This window comes from Pygoscelis adeliae, unplaced genomic scaffold (genome assembly GCF_000699105.1).
Source record: "Pygoscelis adeliae isolate BGI_AS28 unplaced genomic scaffold, ASM69910v1 Scaffold157, whole genome shotgun sequence".
Classification (NCBI taxonomy): Eukaryota; Metazoa; Chordata; class Aves; order Sphenisciformes; family Spheniscidae; genus Pygoscelis; species Pygoscelis adeliae.
In genome coordinates, this window is record NW_008825107.1 from 1,013,666 (window position 1) to 1,035,272 (window position 21,607).

The 21,607-nt window shown below is 39.2% G+C and overlaps 1 protein-coding gene across 1 annotated transcript in view; it reads left to right on the forward strand.

The window, feature by feature from the left end:
- WDFY3 (WD repeat and FYVE domain containing 3) overlaps positions 1 to 21,607 on the forward strand; it is a 157,532-nt gene that overhangs the window by 103,656 nt on the left and 32,269 nt on the right. The window contains exons 29-39 of the mRNA XM_009327491.1: positions 1,627 to 1,747; positions 3,288 to 3,505; positions 8,352 to 8,587; positions 9,882 to 10,016; positions 11,907 to 12,086; positions 14,027 to 14,260; positions 16,155 to 16,254; positions 17,825 to 17,985; positions 18,560 to 18,789; positions 19,650 to 19,759; positions 20,615 to 20,797. Of these exons, the coding sequence (XP_009325766.1) occupies positions 1,627 to 1,747; positions 3,288 to 3,505; positions 8,352 to 8,587; positions 9,882 to 10,016; positions 11,907 to 12,086; positions 14,027 to 14,260; positions 16,155 to 16,254; positions 17,825 to 17,985; positions 18,560 to 18,789; positions 19,650 to 19,759; positions 20,615 to 20,797 (1,908 nt within the window). The remainder of the gene's footprint in view (positions 1 to 1,626; positions 1,748 to 3,287; positions 3,506 to 8,351; positions 8,588 to 9,881; positions 10,017 to 11,906; positions 12,087 to 14,026; positions 14,261 to 16,154; positions 16,255 to 17,824; positions 17,986 to 18,559; positions 18,790 to 19,649; positions 19,760 to 20,614; positions 20,798 to 21,607) is intronic.

Genomic DNA, 21,607 nt, shown 5'->3' on the forward strand with positions numbered 1-21,607 from the left:
CGGCACCAGTCCTGTAACCATTTGTTGAATCACCAGATTTGACTGGCCCTTTCAAACCCCTTCCCTTTGACCGGCAGAATTGATGAAAAAACTACCTGCGCTCCCGAGTCCCTTACCGCTGCTCCCAGGGCTCTGTAGTCCTTCTTGATAGTCCTCAGAAAGCTCCTGGCTGTGTCACTGGTGCCCAGTCAGTTTACTCACTTTAAAGAAACTAAAGTTTCTTTACTGTCCTTCAAGAATGCTTATATTTAATTGAGACCATTTCTACCCTTGTTTTCTTAAAGAAAAAAGGCTTATGCAATTGCATTTTCAATCAGTCTCCCCGAACAAAAACGTTTCAGCCCCACAGTGGATGTCACCCAAATAATTAGAAGGGGGTGCCCAAAGATCCTGTGTTTCTACATCTCTTGGAATATACTGGTGCACAGGGACAAGTGAGAGAGAAGTGTTTCAGCTCTACAGTTAGCTTTATTAGCCTTGTTTCCTAAAGAACAAGGTTTAGCCAGTCTGCACGTTCATCATTATCCCCCTGTGCCTCTCCTGTTCCTTCTGAATACTTTTGCTTATTGTGGTCTCAAAGATTATTAAATTCGAGGTTTTTAGTGGAAAAGAGGGAGTGGGTGTTGGAGGGAGGTCTAGATTGGTGTTCTCACTACAGGCCAGCCGTAGTTTTTTTCGCAGGCTAACCACAGCCTGAGCTGCTTTTTGCCTACCTGGGGGACTGAAGAACCTTGGGGAGAAATTCAGGCTGTGGCATGAATGGAGAGAGAAGCTTTTGAGGGAAAGGACATGAGACTTTTAGGTTACTGGTCTTCACCAGTTCTGCTGTATTTCTGCCATAGAAGATGCTTTGTGTTTGTGTCTGTGACTTGTGCACAAAACCTTGGCCCAGAAAGTGTCCATTTATCTGTCTTCATTTTTGCACGTCACATCAAGTTGCAATTTTTTTTTTTTATATAATGTAAAATGTAGTCCTCCTTTGACAGCAGAAAGTACAATAAGAGGGATTGACAAAATAATTGTAAAGCTAGTCCTGACCTGCATGTATTGGCTTGTTTTGCAGTAAGTGTGTTTTTCAACTGATGACGAGTTTGGGGGTCTGTTGAAAGAAAAGGAAACTAATTTTTCTCCCCATTTCTTATATTTGGAGGGAGTTGGGATGTATCAGGTTTTTTCCTTGGGATTTCTGCCCTCCTCTCCCCCCGCCCCCCGATTGCATAATGCAAAATGTTTATCCAACTACCATGTTGTGGGGGTGGGGGGGGATGGGAGTGGAGTGTGTACTTGATTGTTTTTATGTCTCTACCTGCCAGGAGAAACATTAGCTTAGCTAATTTGGACCACCTCAGTTTAGAATTATTGTCTGAGAAGCTGCGATTCCCTTTTACCCATTCTTCAAACTGACCAGACTCTGTGTGATGATGATAATGGGGCACCAAGCATTTCTCAGCAGTGTATAGCAGGCTGCCTGCACTTTAGCATGGCTTCCTCGTGACCTGAGTGGGATCAGGTTGCATTTGCTTATGTATGGAATTTATGAATAGCCTTTAAAATGTCCGAGTTCCAAAGGCCTAATTTTCCTTTTTTTTTTTTTTTTTTTTTTTTTTTTTTGTACTTGATGTTTAGGAACAGAGGATGATTTTGGAGGACTTGTTTCAGCTAATCTTATACTACTGCGGAACAGGCTTTTAGATATCCTTCTGAAACTTCTATATACATCTAAAGAAAAGACAACTGTTAATTTGCAGTAAGTACAAAAAAACTTGAGATAGAAAAAGGATATATTTTTTTATTTCCAGGGGGAGAATTATACAGCCCCTATTCAATTCACAAGTTGAATTGTATAATTTTATAGGAACTACTGAATGATTTATGCAGATGTCACTGAATTAGCTTTGGGTATGCTAGCAGAAATGGAATGCATGATTATTGAGTTGTATGCTGTCAGTTGTGGTAGCAAGAATGATAATACTAAGCAGATGCTGGTGTAACTACCACATATCTTTCAGCTATTGCATTAAATGGTTTTTGTTTTGAATCTTAAAAAAAAAAAAAGTTTAAGACCATGGTTTACAGCATTAGTAGAACCTTATACTTCAATTTAAGAACAACAAAAGTAAAAAGCAGCAGGAGAGGAAAATATGTAGTAGATCTGGGGGGAGATTGCTTGCTTCTTATTGTTACTTCATGCAAGAAAAATAGCATTTGTAAAATTGTTAATTTTAAAACTTTGAGGGACAGAGGATCACAAGTGAGTAGGATGCAGTGGGAACAATTGTGGATGTCTGACTACTTCGATTTTTTTAAAGTTTTGTTATCTGGAGAGCCAGTTCTTTAGCCCTCTGCTCTCCTCGCTTACTTCTTGGTGCTGTTTTCTCATAACTTCATGCGTGACTATAGAGAAAATCTGTCGAAAGAGAAAACGTGGTTTTTAGAGAAGTGGGATAGTCAACTTCTCATTTGGTTAAGATCAAATGGCATCAGTAGGGGTTATCTTTAGGATCATTGACCCTAGAATGCCCCTTAGTTCCTTAAACTTGCATATGAAGGAACATGATATTACAGTTTAATGAGGCACTGGAGTCATATGGTGAGTTGGAGAAGAGACTTTGAAATGCTGTCAAGTTAAACCTTGACAAAATATAACTTTCAAGCAACTGCCCAGTAGGCTGTCTTGAGTCTGTTGGAGGCATTTTGTGGATGTATGGCGTATGTAGATTATGTAGCGATTGACTGAGCATTGGCTGACATAAAACCCAAATCAGCTTGAGCTTTTCGGCAATACTGCTTTAAAAAAAACCCAAAACATATTCTTTCAAATATTCCCAAGCAACTCTTCCCTTAATTAAAAAAACAACCTTTTTTTTTTTAATACCAGTTTATTAAAAAGGCTTGTGAAAACTCTTTACCTATGTATGGCTCAACAAAAAGTATTTGGAAATTATAATTTGTGGACAAACGTTTCCAGTTCAGCATTCCACATTTCTCCAATTGCTGCTTTTGATAACAAATCTCATGCAATAGAATAGTCCCAGGAGCTGTATTTAGTCTTCCATTTCTGCTAAACAAATACATTGTACATGTTCCATTTAAGAAGATTTGGTGAGCAACATTTCTTGTTGTGTAGTAAACTTACCTAAGAATTCAGTTAACACTTCGGTAGATCTGAATTTTCTCTGATCTTGAAGTTTGTCCTGTAGAGGAGGACACTGATTTTTGCTGTTTAGTAGGAAACTAAATGCTGTAAAATGTGACTTTTTTTTTTTTTTTCTTCTCTCTTTAATTAGGGCTTGTGAAGAACTGGTCAAGACACTGGGTTTTGACTGGATTATGATGTTTATGGAAGAACATCTGCATTCCACGACTGTCACAGCAGCCATGCGAATTCTTGTGGTCCTGTTGAGTAATCAGTCCATCCTTATCAAATTTAAGGAGGGTCTCAGTGGTGGAGGCTGGCTTGATCAGACAGATTCTGTCTTGACCAATAAGATTGGTACTGTGCTAGGTATGGCATCTCAGCCCCCTCATGACTGAAGGATTGCGCGGGAGCATGTGTGCGTATGTGTCAAGGTGGAGGTTATTGTATGAATACTGTCTGGCAGTTGCGTCCTTTCTGTTACTGTTCGTGCTGTGATCAGACGCCTCTGCACTTCGTTTTTCTTACAATTAAGAGTTAGATTTCCTAGGCAAAAGGGAGCAGTTTTACAAAACTGCCCTTCAGTTGACATTACACAGATTTCATTGTAGTTCAGTATTACCTCATCATCGGCACAAAGCCTGTGTAGCTAATCAGTTTTTTCTGTTACCATCATGGTAAGGTTAAGTATGTCCTGTGGGCAGGCATATCTGAGCTAGATGCAAAGGCAGCATAGCGTAGCACCATATGTACTTTATTATAGCTAATAAAGATTCAGTAAAATTTACTTATTTGTTTACTTTTATTAGTTAGAGCATCATGCAGTGTTATACCTGAGCTGCTTAGTCTAGTGAGTTCTGTGCCAATTAGATTTACCAGTTGGGATTTTTGCTGTCTTGGGAATTTGTGTGTTCACAATATCATCTCAGTCTTTCTTTCCCTCTCCAGCGTTCTTCTGTACACATGCATGCTCATGCTCTGTCTCTTATTAAAGACTTTCTTTGCAGGTTCTTAAATGCAAATTTAAGCCTCATTTATCTAGGTTATCAGACCTTCCATTACCCTGTGTGATCTAGAATTCAGTGTATAAGGCTACAAGTATCAGTGCTACAAGACCCATTTTGAACATCTCTAAGCTGTCTGAAATGCATCGCCAAGTGTCTGAAATGACAGATGTCGATTCAGTGTAGACAGGTGTAGTGGCAATTTCCCATGGACCTGTTTTTTTTTAATCAAAATAAGATAGTGCTTTACAGATGAATGTCCATTCAGACCCTGATGCAAACCCATTGACATTAAATGGGAGTCTTTCACGAGCTTGAGTAGGCTTTAGATCAGGGCAGTGGTATTAATAGTACTTTCAACTTAACTGTTGTTTCTAAAATGACTGTACAAGGAGCCACCTCTCTCTGTTCCAGCACTATACAATTTGTTTCTGCGCTAAAGATTTTTCTGAATTGGTTTATTATAAGGACACAATTGTGAAGTGTTGTTGAAGTGATCTTACTTCAGGAAGAAGGCTTTTCCTGAAATGAAAATATAAAGTCTGTTTTTTTCTGCTTTGTCTCTTTGAAATCTATCAAAGTATCTTATGCTATCTTGTTATTTTTTGCTTAAATAAAACTATTAAGTCTGTCTGTTTACAGTGGTTTCCCATAGTATATCCCTCAGGATATTCAACTAGGAACATAGGATGGTTCTTTGCGTTATTAATGAATTAGGAAGGTTAAGGAAAACAATTTTTCTGAGACCATATTACACATGCAAACATTTATTGTTAACACACTATAGCATCTGTTGTTGGCTAATTCTGATTAAGGTCCTGTATTTTATTTAAGAAACAATTTTTGCACATGCATGTGCCTTAAAATTTGAAAACCATTGATATTTTAGGAAATTGACTGTTGTTTATTCAGTATCCACTTTAAATGCCCAATAACATAAAAATCTTCTTCAGTCACAAAATCTTTCTAAATAAGATTTTGATTTACGATCATATTTGGAGAGCATTTATAGAATTTTCCTATTTTTCTTATTATAGTATCACTTTTTAATTGAATCCAAGCTAGACTGTGAGCAAACAGATATTTTTAAACTTGTGGCTCATCAAATGATGGTGACAGATTCTCTCATTTTCATACCTGGTGTTTTTTAATAAATTATAACACATTGGCTCCAAGATTTCTCATGAAACCAAATATGAGCCATTTTTGTTCAAGATTACTGATGGAATTCCTGCAACTTTGTAGAAAAGATTTCATTAGTCTGATTCCTGGTAGATGTTTTCTGTTTAAAAAGTCAGTTTCTGGTGGAAAGAAAATCTGTATTAGAGCCTCAGAAAAACAACCTGGTCTCTGGCAGTGTCAGAAGAATGGCTCACTATCTGTGCTGATGCGGAGACTGAACTGTCTTCCTGCCTCCTTCCTCACTTGAAAATAAGTGCTTCTGCCATCGCAGTGTATTTTTGGGGTTTTTTTTAATAGGAAAATGAAATACCTAGGTAGAAGCAGGGTCACAAAACGTGAGTTTTGTGCCTCTGGCAGCACCTAAGAGCTCATTAAATAAGAGCATTTAATGCTTCATAAAGACTGATTAATCAGTAACAGAACAGCTGAAACAAGATGCCACTGAGACATCTTTGGAAACGAATTAGCTGCCCATCAACTTAAATGGGCCATGGGATTGCTGCTTGGTAATATAAATCTGTATCTAAGATTAAGGTGATACATCCCTCTCAGCCAGCAAAATATCTTTTTTCAGAAGCTTGGGTGTTTTAAAAGTCTGAAATTGTGGTCATGGTCAGAAAATGGATCTGTGTGTATATGCAGTAGCATTAGGCAGTCTGTATGGAGCAGTGTCATCTATGTGGTACTGGAGGGCAATAATTTCCTTTTTTTTTTTTAATCAGAAAAATGAAACATCTGAAGCAGAATTGTATAATATGTGTGTGATAGTCTGTATGCACACATTCATTTTTTTACAGCATTAACTTCTGAGGAGGTACCCTCTCGAGTTCACGACTTGAGCAAGAGTGAGCTTCACAGGCATTTCCCTATTAAGATTGTTGGCTTTTTTTTTTTTTTTTTTTTTTTCATCTTAGGGTTCAATGTCGGCAGGAGTGCTGGTGGCAGATCAACGGTCCGGGAGATTAACCGGGATGCTTGTCACTTCCCAGGCTTTCCCGTTCTGCAGTCCCTTCTCCCAAAGCACACTAATGTACCTGCACTCTATTTCCTCCTCATGGCCCTTTTCCTGCAGCAGCCAGTCACTGAACTGCCCGAAAACCTGCAGGTACGTGCACCTGTCATCAGCAGCCGATGTAAACAGGGTTGCCAGGTAGGGATTATCTAGTAAGATGTAAATGTAATTCTGTCTGTCATGAAAGAAAATAATGGAATAACCAGGCCCCCTCCTTCTTCTCTGCAGCTGACTCACAGTCACGATGTGGTGGTTAGTGCTGAGCTGTTTGGGGTGGGAGGACAAGGTACTGTGGGAGTATGTGGAAGCCAGCCTGTTATGGCATAGCTGTTGTTGGTGTCTTTCTGGTCTGTTTTGGGGTCAAATGAGAAGCAGATCCCTGGTTCAAGTTGGCATGGTGTGGGCATGGAAGGGGACATAATTTTTTGCTTGCTTTCCTTGTTGTTTTGTTTTGTTGGAGGGGTTTTTTTGGTTGTGTTTGTTTTTTTTTTTTTTTTTAAGAGTGGGGGGGTTTTTTGCTTAAATAAAACTATTAAGTCTGTCTGTTTACAGTGGTTTCCCATAGTATATCCCTCAGGATATTCAACTAGGAACATAGGATGGTTCTTTGCGTTATTAATGAATTAGGAAGGTTAAGGAAAACAATTTTTCTGAGACCATATTACACATGCAAACATTTATTGTTAACACACTATAGCATCTGTTGTTGGCTAATTCTGATTAAGGTCCTGTATTTTATTTAAGAAACAATTTTTGCACATGCATGTGCCTTAAAATTTGAAAACCATTGATATTTTAGGAAATTGACTGTTGTTTATTCAGTATCCACTTTAAATGCCCAATAACATAAAAATCTTCTTCAGTCACAAAATCTTTCTAAATAAGATTTTGATTTACGATCATATTTGGAGAGCATTTATAGAATTTTCCTATTTTTCTTATTATAGTATCACTTTTTAATTGAATCCAAGCTAGACTGTGAGCAAACAGATATTTTTAAACTTGTGGCTCATCAAATGATGGTGACAGATTCTCTCATTTTCATACCTGGTGTTTTTTAATAAATTATAACACATTGGCTCCAAGATTTCTCATGAAACCAAATATGAGCCATTTTTGTTCAAGATTACTGATGGAATTCCTGCAACTTTGTAGAAAAGATTTCATTAGTCTGATTCCTGGTAGATGTTTTCTGTTTAAAAAGTCAGTTTCTGGTGGAAAGAAAATCTGTATTAGAGCCTCAGAAAAACAACCTGGTCTCTGGCAGTGTCAGAAGAATGGCTCACTATCTGTGCTGATGCGGAGACTGAACTGTCTTCCTGCCTCCTTCCTCACTTGAAAATAAGTGCTTCTGCCATCCCAGTGTATTTTTGGGGTTTTTTTTAATAGGAAAATGAAATACCTAGGTAGAAGCAGGGTCACAAAACGTGAGTTTTGTGCCTCTGGCAGCACCTAAGAGCTCATTAAATAAGAGCATTTAATGCTTCATACCAGCTGATTAATCAGTAACAGAACAGCTGAAACAAGATGCCACTGAGACATCTTTGGAAACGAATTAGCTGCCCATCAACTTAAATGGGCCATGGGATTGCTGCTTGGTAATATAAATCTGTATCTAAGATTAAGGTGATACATCCCTCTCAGCCAGCAAAATATCTTTTTTCAGAAGCTTGGGTGTTTTAAAAGTCTGAAATTGTGGTCATGGTCAGAAAATGGATCTGTGTGTATATGCAGTAGCATTAGGCAGTCTGTATGGAGCAGTGTCATCTATGTGGTACTGGAGGGCAATAATTTCCTTTTTTTTTTTAAATCAGAAAAATGAAACATCTGAAGCAGAATTGTATAATATGTGTGTGATAGTCTGTATGCACACATTCATTTTTTTACAGCATTAACTTCTGAGGAGGTACCCTCTCGAGTTCACGACTTGAGCAAGAGTGAGCTTCACAGGCATTTCCCTATTAAGATTGTTGGCTTTTTTTTTTTTTTTTTTTTTTTTTTTTTTTTTTCATCTTAGGGTTCAATGTCGGCAGGAGTGCTGGTGGCAGATCAACGGTCCGGGAGATTAACCGGGATGCTTGTCACTTCCCAGGCTTTCCCGTTCTGCAGTCCCTTCTCCCAAAGCACACTAATGTACCTGCACTCTATTTCCTCCTCATGGCCCTTTTCCTGCAGCAGCCAGTCACTGAACTGCCCGAAAACCTGCAGGTCAGTGCACCTGTCATCAGCAGCCGATGTAAACAGGGTTGCCAGGTAGGGATTATCTAGTAAGATGTAAATGTAATTCTGTCTGTCATGAAAGAAAATAATGGAATAACCAGGCCCCCTCCTTCTTCTCTGCAGCTGACTCACAGTCACGATGTGGTGGTTAGTGCTGAGCTGTTTGGGGTGGGAGGACAAGGTACTGTGGGAGTATGTGGAAGCCAGCCTGTTATGGCATAGCTGTTGTTGGTGTCTTTCTGGTCTGTTTTGGGGTCAAATGAGAAGCAGATCCCTGGTTCAAGTTGGCATGGTGTGGGCATGGAAGGGGACATAATTTTTTGCTTGCTTTCCTTGTTGTTTTGTTTTGTTGGAGGGGTTTTTTTGGTTGTGTTTGTTTTTTTTTTTTTTTTAAGAGTGGGGAGTTGCTGTGTTAAAGACAGTTCACAAGGTTACAGACAAAACAAGGTAGCTTTTATTTCAGAAAGTCTCTGTGGTTTTGTAAGGAGGCATCTCAGTTGTTGCTGGAAAACTTTTATTGTTCTTATTCTGAACAAGTTGATTTTTTGCACTTGTTCTAATTGTATGTAAATGAGTAGATATTATATGGCCTACAACGGAGTCCTAGGAAGACTTAGCGTAGTGCTTTATGGAGAAAAGCCACACTCCAGATAGACGAGGTGCCTGTTTAGAATGGATGCAGTGCTAACATTTACTTGTCAGTGGGAACTGGAAAGTAAAAATTTCAGACTGGAAGGTATTCTGCCTCCCTGGTTTTTTTACTTGACAGCGCTGTGCTACAGTGAAGTAGAGGCGTGAAGCTCACCTCCTGCTTACAGCATTGAAGTATGGCACTGTTAAAATCAAACCTAAATTCAACTACTTAAAATATTTAGCAGTAGCACTCTTAATGCTAGAGATGGGCACTTTGTCCTTTTTTATTTTTTAATTGATTTAATTTTTTGGACTTGCTAGAAAATGCAACTTGGTTTGTTTTGTTAATTTTTTTTTTTCTGTGGGATACTATGTGGGTTTTACTGCTAGATGTGAGTGAAGTAAACTGAGGTGATTGTGCAGCACTCTTGTGCTGACAGACCTCCTCCTGTTTCAAAACACTTCAATACTTTGAGAAGGTGAGAGTTGCAGTTACGTTAGCCCATGATTAGAAGGAACTTTCTTCAGTGACACGTGACCTTCATAGGAAGCTTTTGGGGATAAAGTTTGGAGGATGTGAAACAAATAATTTTTTAGATACTGCCAAATGAGCATGTTGTAGGTATAATAAAAAGCAGTATCAAATTGCAGAGGGTTATTTCATGTCTTCTTTTTTCTCTTTTACCTCTTACAGTTTGATTTAGACTCTATTTGGACATTCATATTTGGAGTTCCTGCTTCCTGTGGCACCGTTACCTCTTCAATACACAGTGTTTGCACAGAAGCTGCCTTCTTGTTATTGGGAATGCTGAGAAGCATGCTGAATTCTGTAAGCATAAAAAATTTTGCTCGTATTTTAATATACAGAATTGTTTGAGTTTGCCATGTGGTCAAAAGCCAAATTAGAAAAGTTGAGGTTTTGTTAGTGTCACGACAAACCCAGCTGTGAGTTAAGCTCATAATACTTGGGTGAAAACCATCGTTGTCAGTGGGTTATTCTATCTTACTTTATTTTTCAGTATCCGTAGAAATACTAGTGGCTACAGAATTAATGCTGCTTTTTCAAAAAAAGGCTGGGCTTTGTGTTTTGCTGCAATTAAAACAAAACAAGAAAGCAGAAGGATAAAATGCCCTTGGCAGAGATCATTGAATTTCTTTCCTGATTAACATCGTGGGGGAATGTTTGAGACTCTATATTCCATCTGCTCAGAGATATGCGAGTTGCAGATTTCATGCATGAACCTTCCGCATGCAGAGAAGTCCCCTGACTATTAATAGCCACATGCTGGAGGAAATTAATTTACTGCCAGAAAAATGTGTCATCTTCTCATCTTTGAATCTAATGTCAAGAGTAGTGAAAGTTTGTTTTTCAGTGGGAAAATTTTGTATTTCCTTGGAGCCAGAGTGTGTTATCTGCCGAAAATTATCTCATGAAATGTTTGAAAAGCAGTACCTGTTCGGTTGTTGCCTGTTTGGTTGTCATGTGTTTGCAATGTGCTCCGAGAAGCATTGCTTGCGTGTCTGTCCTATGTTAACATGCTCAGAAGTGTCTTCTGGATGTGTGTGCTGGTTACATGTTCGTGACCTGCTGCGGTACACGTTCCTTTTGTTACATGTTCTGTCTCTTGCTGGTGATCTGTTCTGTCATGTGTTTGGTCCTCACCTGTTCAGACACATTTGTGACATGCTCAGAGACACATGTTGTCTCTTGCCTTGCTGTCTTGTGCTGTGTCATCAGGTGTATGTTCAGATGTGCCATCACATTTTGGGTTGACATGAGTCCGGTCATGTTTACCAACGTGTTTTGAATCATTACATGTTAGGACACGTTTTGTCTTATGGTCAGTCATGTGTTGTAAATATGGTCAGTCTCATGTTTGTGACGTGCTTGAACACACGCTCAGGCATGGGTTACTGTCATGTGTTAGGCTGCTATGTTATTGCTGTGGGTTTATCACATGTTCAGTCATGTGTCTGGTTACATTTCATCATGTGGTTGCAACTTGTTCCAGTCTGGTTTATTATTACTTGTCCTGTTGTCATGTTCAGCTACATGTTTCTTGTGCATTTATGATATGGTGACATGCTGCCGTGTGTTCAGTCATGTGTTTGTGATGGCTTGGACACACTTTTTCTTATCACATGTTCTGTTGTCACCTGTTGCAGGCACATGGTTCAGACATGTGGTTTATGTGTTTGTTAGAAGTTGGTGGCTTGTTCAATTGTCACGCATTCTGGAGGCAGGATTAGCCATGTGTTTGGTCACATGTTTGGTCAGGTGTTCATCGTATGGTGACATGCTCAGACACGTGTTCTGTCACATTGGGTCAGGTTTGTCACATGTTGGTGATGTGCTCGAACACATTCTGTCATTTGTTTGACCAGATATTAGGTCCCATGTTCGGACACTGTGTCTTCAGTCATGTGTTCTGACAAGTGCTCCAGCACACATTTGACATGTTCTGGATGTGTTTTTCACACTTGGTCATGTGCTTGGCCTCATGTTCAGTCACTTATTTCTGCTCTGCTTGAACAAGTGCTTGTCCACATGGTTGATCACATTTGGCCTCATCTTTGATCACGTGTTTCATTGCATGTTTGACCATGTGTTTGATTGCATATTTGACCCTACAGCTCCTCTTCCTGCAGCTCCTTTCTGAAATGAGCATTCTTCAATTAGTGCCATCTGTGCTAATGTGCTGTTTGTTTTTCAACCCAGCCTTGGCAGTCAGAGGAAGAAGGCTCTTGGCTTCGAGAATATCCGGTCACCTTGATGCAGTTCTTTCGATATTTGTATCACAATGTGCCGGACCTCATTTCCTTGTGGATGAGTCCAGAGTTCCTGTGTGCGCTGGCAGCAACAGTGTTTCCTTTCAACATACGACCTTACTCTGAGATGGTAGGAAATCCGACTAGTTAGCTGTTCTGTTTTTCCCCTGAATGTTACTTTAGAGGATTTATCAATTAACAGTCATACAAAGATAAAGCTCTACTTACCCTGCAGAAAGAGGTCATTGTAACGGCTGGGCTGGACGTTTTGTACTTGGGTTTTGGAACAGAGAAGTACATGGTCAGCTGAAGGGCAGTTGCTGTGCAGTGACAGCTGAAACTTCATTTTAGGGGGAATGTATGTGGTTTATTTATTTTCTAGTGGATCAATTTTTTCCCTCATATGGACAATGTTAGCTCAGATTTACAAAAGCAAAAGAGACTGTATCAGCCTCCTGCTCTGGAGGATGTGATAAAATCTAAAACTTATTTTTTCCTCCCACTTCCCATTTCTTCTTTTGTGGCTTAACCACAAAACAGTGTTCTTGTATTGCCTGGAACTACTGAGTTCAAGCCAGGAGAGGGTGTGAATTCAACTTTGCTTGCATCACTGCCTGAAGTATTCTTTGAGCTAAGCATCATTTACAAATGATACTATTTCTAGAATATGAATGGAAAGGAAACAAACAGTTATTGTTAGCCATTGTCTAAAAGTAATTTTACTAAGAACGTAGAAGGATAGTTGGGCTACAGGCTGGCAAATGCTAAAACTAGGAAGGGTACGATAAAATACTTAACATGCCACCAGTAAGTATTTCCTTATCTTTTTGTTGTCAATAGAAATGGGAGATCATTTTTTAAAGGTGTGTGCTGATGAGTCTCTCATAGTTTATTTTGCTTTTTAGTTTAACTTGCACTTGAAGTAGATGCTAGGAGCTTGTTCTCTCTCAAAAAAGTGCCATTTACAAACTGGTAATGCTGATTTGCCATTCACCTGTAAAGAGTTTAGAGGAGCCTTGTGTCTCTGAGCAGGTTTTACTTTAACTACTAGGTCCCTTGAAACTTTGTGTAGCTGCCTGACAACTTGAGCTCTTTGCTGTTTGAGGGCTCTCTTGACTCCAAATCAGTTTGCTCCTCCAGCATTTCCTTCTGCCCGAATGTGTCGAACTAATGAATCCTTTGTGAAATAGATGAATAACAGCCAGGTTCCCACAACAAAATGCTATAGCCCAAATTCAGCCTTGAGAGAAAATCCCTAACTGATCTTTCAGCCTTTCTGAGATTGCCATTAAAACCAGAAGGACTACATGTTCAGGCTTCTCTTCATTTCTTGGGAAAACTCTCCTACTGAATCAGACCAAATGTTCAAAATGTTTGGTTACTTCACATGTAAGCTGGTGATGCGATAAGCCTGTTGAAGGAAATCATATTGTCCCCTTTTGCATTTGGAGGAGGGCGTTAGATAAAAACAGTCAGTCTTTTGGATCTGACAGCTTTCGTTACTGTTCGTACTTTTGTTACAGTCCTCCTTAAGAGCTAGCCCCTCAAAGGTTCTTGTTCATCAGAAACAGGAAAGGTGTAGAGACCCTTTTTTTTAGAGACTTTGGGAAACTGGCTTACCTGTAACTATGCTCTGATGAAGGTATCATATTAAGAAAAGAAAAGGCTCGGTACCTTTTTTGTTTTCTGTCATGTGAGCTTGATAGCCTTTTTTAGCTGGCTTCTGTCTTGATTTTATTTTAACTGCTTTAGTTAATTTTTTCAAAACTTTTCTTTGCAAAGTATCTAGAAATTGCCCAAGTACTTCTTGGTAAGTGAATCTCTAGCTCGCATAACTTATGCCAGTCTTCACTGATTACTGTTTGCTTTGGGAATACAAAAGTAGAATTCGGATGTTTCTCCTGTTGTGTATTAGGGAACTGATCCTGAACATAATAATCTTGTAAAAAGGCTTCTTAAGAAGCAAAATGTGAAGTGAATAGCCTTAGAAAGGCAAGTACAGAATAGAGTAGCAAACAGACTGCTGTTAATTTGCTGACCTCTAGAGTTCTAATATGCTGTTTTTCACAGGTCACTGATCTTGATGATGAAGTTGGGTCCCCAGCTGAAGAGTTTAAAGCCTTTGCAGCTGATTCTGGCATGAACAGGAGCCAATCAGAATACTGCAATGTTGGCACCAAGACATACCTAACCAACCATCCTGCCAAGAAGTTTGTGTTTGACTTCATGCGTGTGCTGATAATTGATAACTTAAGTCTCACACCAGCCAGCAAACAGACTCCACTGGTAGATCTTCTGCTAGAGGTACAGTTTCTTTGTTTTTTGTGTTGTGTCTTGTTTTTGTTTTTTGAACTGTGACACTTTATTCCCTAATATGTTTTCCTCTGCTTACCTTTTGAAGTTAAGAGGAGTGATGGCCTGGGATTCAGTAGAATCCTGTAAATTGTCATGAAATGGGGGGGAAGGAACACTAGTGTCTCATAAATAGTAGTTTGCTCACCTTTCTTTAACAGCTTGAAAAAGCTAAGAAAGCAAATGCAGAGGGTTTATGTCAGCCTTCATTTGAGAATGTTTTCTGGACTTCTCCCTGCCTGCCTGCCCCAGCATTTGTGTATATTGGTGACCATCTCAGGTGCTTGAGCCGACAGTCTGCATGCTGGTTACCTGGCTTTTTTTCTTGCTGTGCTCTGTTCTCCCCTCCACACCACAGCCCTACTACTGCTTTTGTTTGTGGGCTCCTTAACTTTCATTTGGCCAGTGAAATGGCTCTGTTAGTTGCTGAGCACGCCGTGTCAATGTTCTGTTTCTATTTTGTGCTCATTCTAGAGAAGCCATCATCTTGTTTTGGCATCTTAGCCAATACCTCCTTTTGTCTGGAAACAGGTAGTGGATCACAACCCTAGATGTTCAACAGTGCAGCATGAGAAGTTATAGCTTTCTTCAAGTTTTATTTTTGTGGAATATGATTCATTTGTTAAACACCTTTCAGACCATGACAGCTGTATTGGTTTTGTTGAAAATATAAAATCCCTGCAAATCCCTGCAGAAATATTAAGGCTTCTGTTTTACTCAGATAAAAAGAAGTGGAAGACTTATGGTGCCATATGCTATAAAAATTCACAAAATAACTGTGTTATCTTCCTGTAAATTATCTTTTAAAGCTTGTGACACCTGCAGAAAACATCCTTCTGTTAATGGTGAGGCAGGGAATGAGGAGTTAACTTGCCCACACCTTCTTCAGACAATGTATTTTGAAATGTTCTGTTCATGTCAATTCACATTCTCTCTTGACCTACCTATTTGTGACCTCATCTATGTGTTGCTGAGTCTCCCTGATTTTTTTGATAGCTGCAGGAATTTTGGACTGTGCTTGTATATTTCCTAATGAATTTCCTGGGGCAGTTGGGTATCTCTTTGCTGTCACAAAGCAAAAAATGAATTGTCAAGAGATGCAGTTATATGCAAACATCAGGAAGCATATTTGAGGCCATGTTCAATTGGTTGCAGTTGCTTTACTGCTGTTTTAATATGTTATCACTTGTCAATGTTAATTACTGGCCCCTTAGCATAAACAGAGGACTGAGTATGTACACAGTGCTAAACTGTTACAGGGCAAGACAAAGCAGGTTTGCTTAATGTTATATTGCTTTGTAGGACTGTTTAAGTGGATCATTCAGTTAGGTATGATTATGTATGCATTGAAAAACCCAAGGTGATAAAGTGGTTTTCCCCTTTAAGTACGAAAGAAATTAGAAAGGCTTAGCACATCCATCTATTATATGACTATACCAAGGCTGCTGTAGTAATATGCAGAACCCCACATAGAAGTGATGATAAATTTACATGTTTGATCTGCCCTGTTTACTCTTTTTTTTACTGAAGGAGGTGACTATGTGAACTGATGAGGTTGCGGTTTAACCATGCACCTTTTCGGAATGTGTTCTTTTCTTGGCAGAAGATAAATTTACTGGATTTAAATAGGCATAATGCCTACTCTGTAAGACTGCATAGAGCCAATATATGCTTGATGTGCATTCTTAAATTTTTAGATAAAGCCAAGACTTTTTACTCGAGACAGAATGTTAAGAGGAAAAAAAAGATAGATCACAAGAGCTGAGAAAAGAGAAATTCACCTAGAACCCCCCCCCCCCCCCCCTCCTCTTTTTGCTCACTCAGAGTTATTCATTACTTTTATCAGGCTTCCCCGGAAAGATCAACACGAACACAGCAGAAGGAGTTTCAGACATACGTTTTGGATGGAGTGATGGACCACTTACTTGCAGCTGATGTTTTATTGGGTAATATAGCAAAGTTTAATTATCAATCTGTTGATTTGAGCAAAAGGTTTTGATGATTTAACTTTTTCTTTATTAGTGTCCTCTTTTGTTACAACTTGATTGTCTTCATATTCTTTTTTTCCTGCCCTTTCCTTTCCTTTGATGTGTAAATGGTGTTGCTGTGCTTGCATGTTCCCTCATTATCTCAATTGTGCCAAAGCTGTAAAAAAAGGTTATTAAAAAAAAAAAATATGGGATGAATCTTTTGGATATGTAAGCCAGAAAAATCGCAATCATATCAAAAAGAACTGAATGAAACTGGATGTTGCATCATCTCTCTTGTCCTTCTTGCCTTGGTAGAGGATCTGGAGCTTTTGTCAATTTATCATGGGTGGGACTTTGGTTTTTAAAAGTTAGCTTTGTTTCCGTTTCCTCCTACTGTAGATTTATTATGAATGGAGCACCCCAGAAAAAGCCTCTGGGATTAACACTCCATTGATACAGTTAATAAATGGACAGGAAGAGAATTAGAAGCTTGTAACTTGGATGTCAGTACGGTGGGCTGTCCCACCAGAGCATGGGTTTAGATGATCGTGAAGTGGCCTGTAGGAATATCGCTGCTCAGGTGCCCAATCGGATTTCATGGTGGCCTGCTGGACTTCCCAGGAGCTCTTGGTCTGCTCTGTCTCCATCCTAGATGTCATGAGGCACCATGCGTTTCTGTTCAAATGTGCTTGGAAGGCTCCCTCTTTCTTGCCACAGCAATGATTTGTCTTTCTCTGGGTGCAGTGCTTTAATAAAATAAATCCAGAATCGTGTTACATGAAGATTTGGGTCAGGTTCTTAGAACAGCTGCCTGCCCTTACAAGTACTTATGTGCAGCCCAGGAGCAGGAATTTGGTTTCCCCAGGCATTCCTTCTTCAAGGTTTTGCCAGCTTCCTCCAGGTGCGATGCTATCAGTTGCTTTATGTGCAGATGGGGCAGCAAGTGAATAAATGTAGGTGAACTTCCAGCAAAATCAACACCACTGATGTGTTTTTTCTTTCTTTTTTAATGGAAACACTTGCACTTTTCAAGCTTCTCTTAGTATACCTGGACTGACATTTACATACATGCAAACATATGCAACTGATGCCCATTGACTCTCAGTTTTATTGAATGAAGCACAGTGAGGGTGAAGTGATGCCAGCTGATATCACTTATCATCTCAAGGTGTTTAAAAAGGTTATTTTCTTTTTGAAAAACCAAAAGTATAATTTAAAAAAGCTACAAGTCGTTCTGCACACATGCAGCTCCAGTTGAAAAGGAGGACCATACACAAATATGATGCCTCAGGATCACAGGAGTACCATTTCTTCTGGACTCTTCCCTCCCCAGCCCCCCCCTGTTTTGGCCTTTGTCACTGTCGATTTCAGACGTTCACTTACCATCAAAGTTCATTGTAGGGAAGCCTCAAGGTTTTAGCTTTTTATTTGACTGAGTCTTTTTCTATTTTACAGAAGCCTAGAAAGCACAGACTAATGTGAATGTATTTATGCAGATGTGGTTTTTTGATAAATGAAGAAAACTTTGGGGTTTTTTGTTACCTAGGTGAAGATGCCTCTCTGCCTATAACGAGTGGAGGAAGCTACCAAGTGCTGGTGAACAATGTGTTTTATTTTACACAGCGTGTGGTAGATAAGCTTTGGCAGGGCATGTTCAACAAAGAATCCAAACTTCTTGTGGACTTCATAATCCAGCTCATTGCACAGGTAACGATGTTCTTCCATTAGCCTGCTTGTGAAAACATTTTTGCAGGTTACATTAAAATCCATGGAGTGATATCACTAAGCAATCTACTAGTGATGCATGTCAGGTCAGCATAGAAGTACACTTTTCTTCCCCAGGCTTTCTCTCTTTTTACTGAGCTTCCCTAGCACATCTAATCAGTGTGGAGTGCTTTAATATGGGGCAGTTGAGTAAAAACCGCTTTCAGATGACATTATTTTTTAGAAATCCCCCAAAATAAACAACAGAATTTCTCACATGAATTTTGGGAAGCTTCCTAAATTTACCTTGACATTTTTGGGAAGCTTCCTCGTGCACTTTTATTGGAGATTGGTAGAAGACTTTTGCTGTTAGAAATCAGCAGCATCTTTATAGATGTTAAAATTATAAGTGTATCATATGTATTAATGTCATTTTGGTCCTTGAAATTCATGGAATTCATGCTTTTAGTAAAACACCGATTTTGATAAATGAGCATGGGTCAATTCAGGGGAAGATTATCTGCCACTAAATTGATTTTCTGCTACTATCTGATCATGTCTTTTTACTTCACATCAGTCAAAAAGAAGATCTCAGGGACTATCGCTGGATGCTATTTATCACTGCCTGAACAGGACCATCTTGTATCAGTTCTCAAGGGCGCACAAAACTGTTCCTCAGCAAGTGGCTCTCCTTGATTCCCTAAGGGTCCTTACTGTGAACAGAAACTTAATTTTGGGACCTGGAAATCACGATCAAGAGTTCATCAGTTGTCTAGCTCACTGCTTGATTAATCTGCACGTGGGAAGGTAAATATCTCAGATGGAAGTTCATTCCAGAACCAGGGCTGTGAAGTATTAAAATCACCTGTTCTCTCTCAGCAATGACACTCACCTTGCGAATAAGTCAGCAAATTCTGGATAACTGTTTATAACTTTCCAGCCAGTGAAATGCAAGCAAGCTTAAGTGATTTATTTTGAAACAAAATTAGGTTTGAAGAGCCCAGGTATAGAGAACATTCTTACCTCCTTTTACAGAGGTATTTTAAAATACTGACACAAGTGCTTATCTAACCATTTTGTTGTTATGCTTTGATAATTTGAAATGTTTCAAGGTAGAAAGAAACACTGGTGCCAAGTAATTAATAGTCAAAGAGATCTGTCACTAGATTTACTATCTATTGAATCATTTCGTATAAATTCTGTATCTTAGTACTTGGATGTATAGTATTGAGTAAGTCCAGTCAGGTTTTAAATCAGATGCCCATGACAAATGCTGTAGACACCCACTTTTCTGCATCGCTGCAAATGCCTGCCTGGCATTTTCATTTTTTCTTTCCAAAAAGATGCACAACTTGTGTTTCATCCAAAGACACTAGGGTTTCTGCTGCTGATGCTTCCCAAATGTTCTCCATTTGTGGCCTTGGCTGTTTTGTGTTTGTTCAAATATTAACGTCTTCCTCCAGCAACATCAGTGTCCATGGCGTGTCATTTTTCATAAATCTTCAGTTCAGCTTGTGACCACAGATTATCAGAACTCAAGTGGACAGAAGTGAAGATACGTTGCTGTAGTAGCATGTATTAATCTTTGTGATACTGTCATGGGGAATCAAATGCTTTAGCTTGTATTTTTTTTTTCTGGTTGTTGTTAATTCATTGTGTATTTGTAGCAACGTTGATGGGTTTGGATTGGAAGCAGAAGCCAGGATGACAACTTGGCACATCATGATCCCCTCTGATATAGAACCAGATGGAGTCTACAATCAAGATGTCAGCGAAGGTAATCTGAGAGTGACAAAGCCACAGATGTCTGCTAATACCATTTCTGTATTGTCATTACTAATCTTTTACCCAGTTACTCTTAGGGCTGGGGGGGCGCGTGTATAAAATATATAAAAAAAATAGATGAAAGAACACTTCAAAATACCAAGACAGACATATCCAGGATAAGTTACTGTTCTGTTAAAATAGCAAGAGCTCTTCATTGTTTTCTGGACACACACCAGAATTAGAAATACTGCTTTATATGCACTGAGTTGAATGCAATAGAAATGGGTCATTTTAAGTGTGCATGATGGTTTTGTATCAGCTGGATCTTACATGAGCATAGGTAAGAAATAATTGGCATAAGCTATAAAATTATTATTCAGTGGCATCCTCAGGATCTTCCACTCAAAGGAAATTTATTAACTAGCTGTGGAAGAAAGGATTCAGTGATTTTTTTTTTTTCCTTACATATATATTTATTATTTATGCAGGTGTGTACTTACGCACACAGTCATATGTAAAAATACTAAAGCATAATGTATGTATGGAATTATATATGTGTATATAGACATACTTCTATAAGATTTTTTTTTTAATCTCGTTAATAGATGAATGTAGGAGAAGAATCACAACTAATCAGAGCTGGTGTTTCAGATTCACAGAGAAAAAATTGCCAAAATTAACTGTTAGATACTTTCTGATAGCGTATAAATGGCAAAAAAAGTCTGACCAAAGGCATTTCACAAGTCATGCAAGAGGGCAAGAAACTAGAGTATAATTGCAGAAATTATTCAGTTCGCAATTGTAAAAATACCAATTCTGTAAGCACTGTAGAGAGCTTGCTGTTTGTGATCTTGTACCTATGCAGGTCGCCAGCTTCTTTTAAAAGCCATAAACAGAGTGTGGACAGAGCTGATCCATAGTAAAAAACAGGTTTTAGAAGAAGTTTTCAAAGTGACGCTACCTGTCAATGATCGTGGCCAAGTGGATATAACTGTTGCAAGACCTTTTATTGAGGAAGCGAGTTTAAAGTGTTGGCAAAATCATTTGGGTAAGTGTGACTGAGGATTTATCTGTCCTGAATGGTAGATTTCCCTGAAGTGAACTATATGCACTGGATGTCTTAATATGGGCTTAGCTTTTGTGTGGTGGTCGGTACTCTAAACTGTCCCTGTTTAACATCTCTCATTCAGAAACTGTACCGTGTGTAGGATATACTTACAGTCCACTGCACACAGGGCCTTTATTCAATACTATTGGTGGTCTCAACAATGTCCTGTGTTTGTGAGTCAGCGTGCACCAAATAGCGTATTGTGGATTACAGTGATGAAATCATTTAGCTCCTTCCCATGAACAGTTGGACTGGGGTGACCTGTTTCACCATTCTCAGGATTGGATGTGCCAGGCAGGGAGGGGGACCCCTCTTGAGCACGGCTAGGTGCAGCCTGCAAACTTGGTCTGGTGATACGATTGGAAATGTGTGACTGAGCAGTCCTTCTCTAGCAACAGTGATACTATGACTTCTCCTTCTTGGCTGGGAAATCTGTTCAGCAGCGGAAGCAGCTTTGCAGGAAAAAATTTCCACCTGGGAATCCTGGTCGACAGTAAGTTAAGCACAAGTTAGCTCTGCACCCGTGTAATAAAGAAGGCCAACTGTTCCTGGGCTGAATTAGCAAGAGTTTAGGCAGCAGATAATAAAATTCCATAGACATGCCTCCTTTGATGATTACACGGCTCTACAGTAATTGAGGTTAACCTGGAGGTACAGAAAGCATTTTTGGAGACTTGGAATACTTGTTTTTGCGGTCTCTGTATTTCTACACGTGCTTTGTCCCTGGCTGATGTTTGTTCAAGTTTCCAG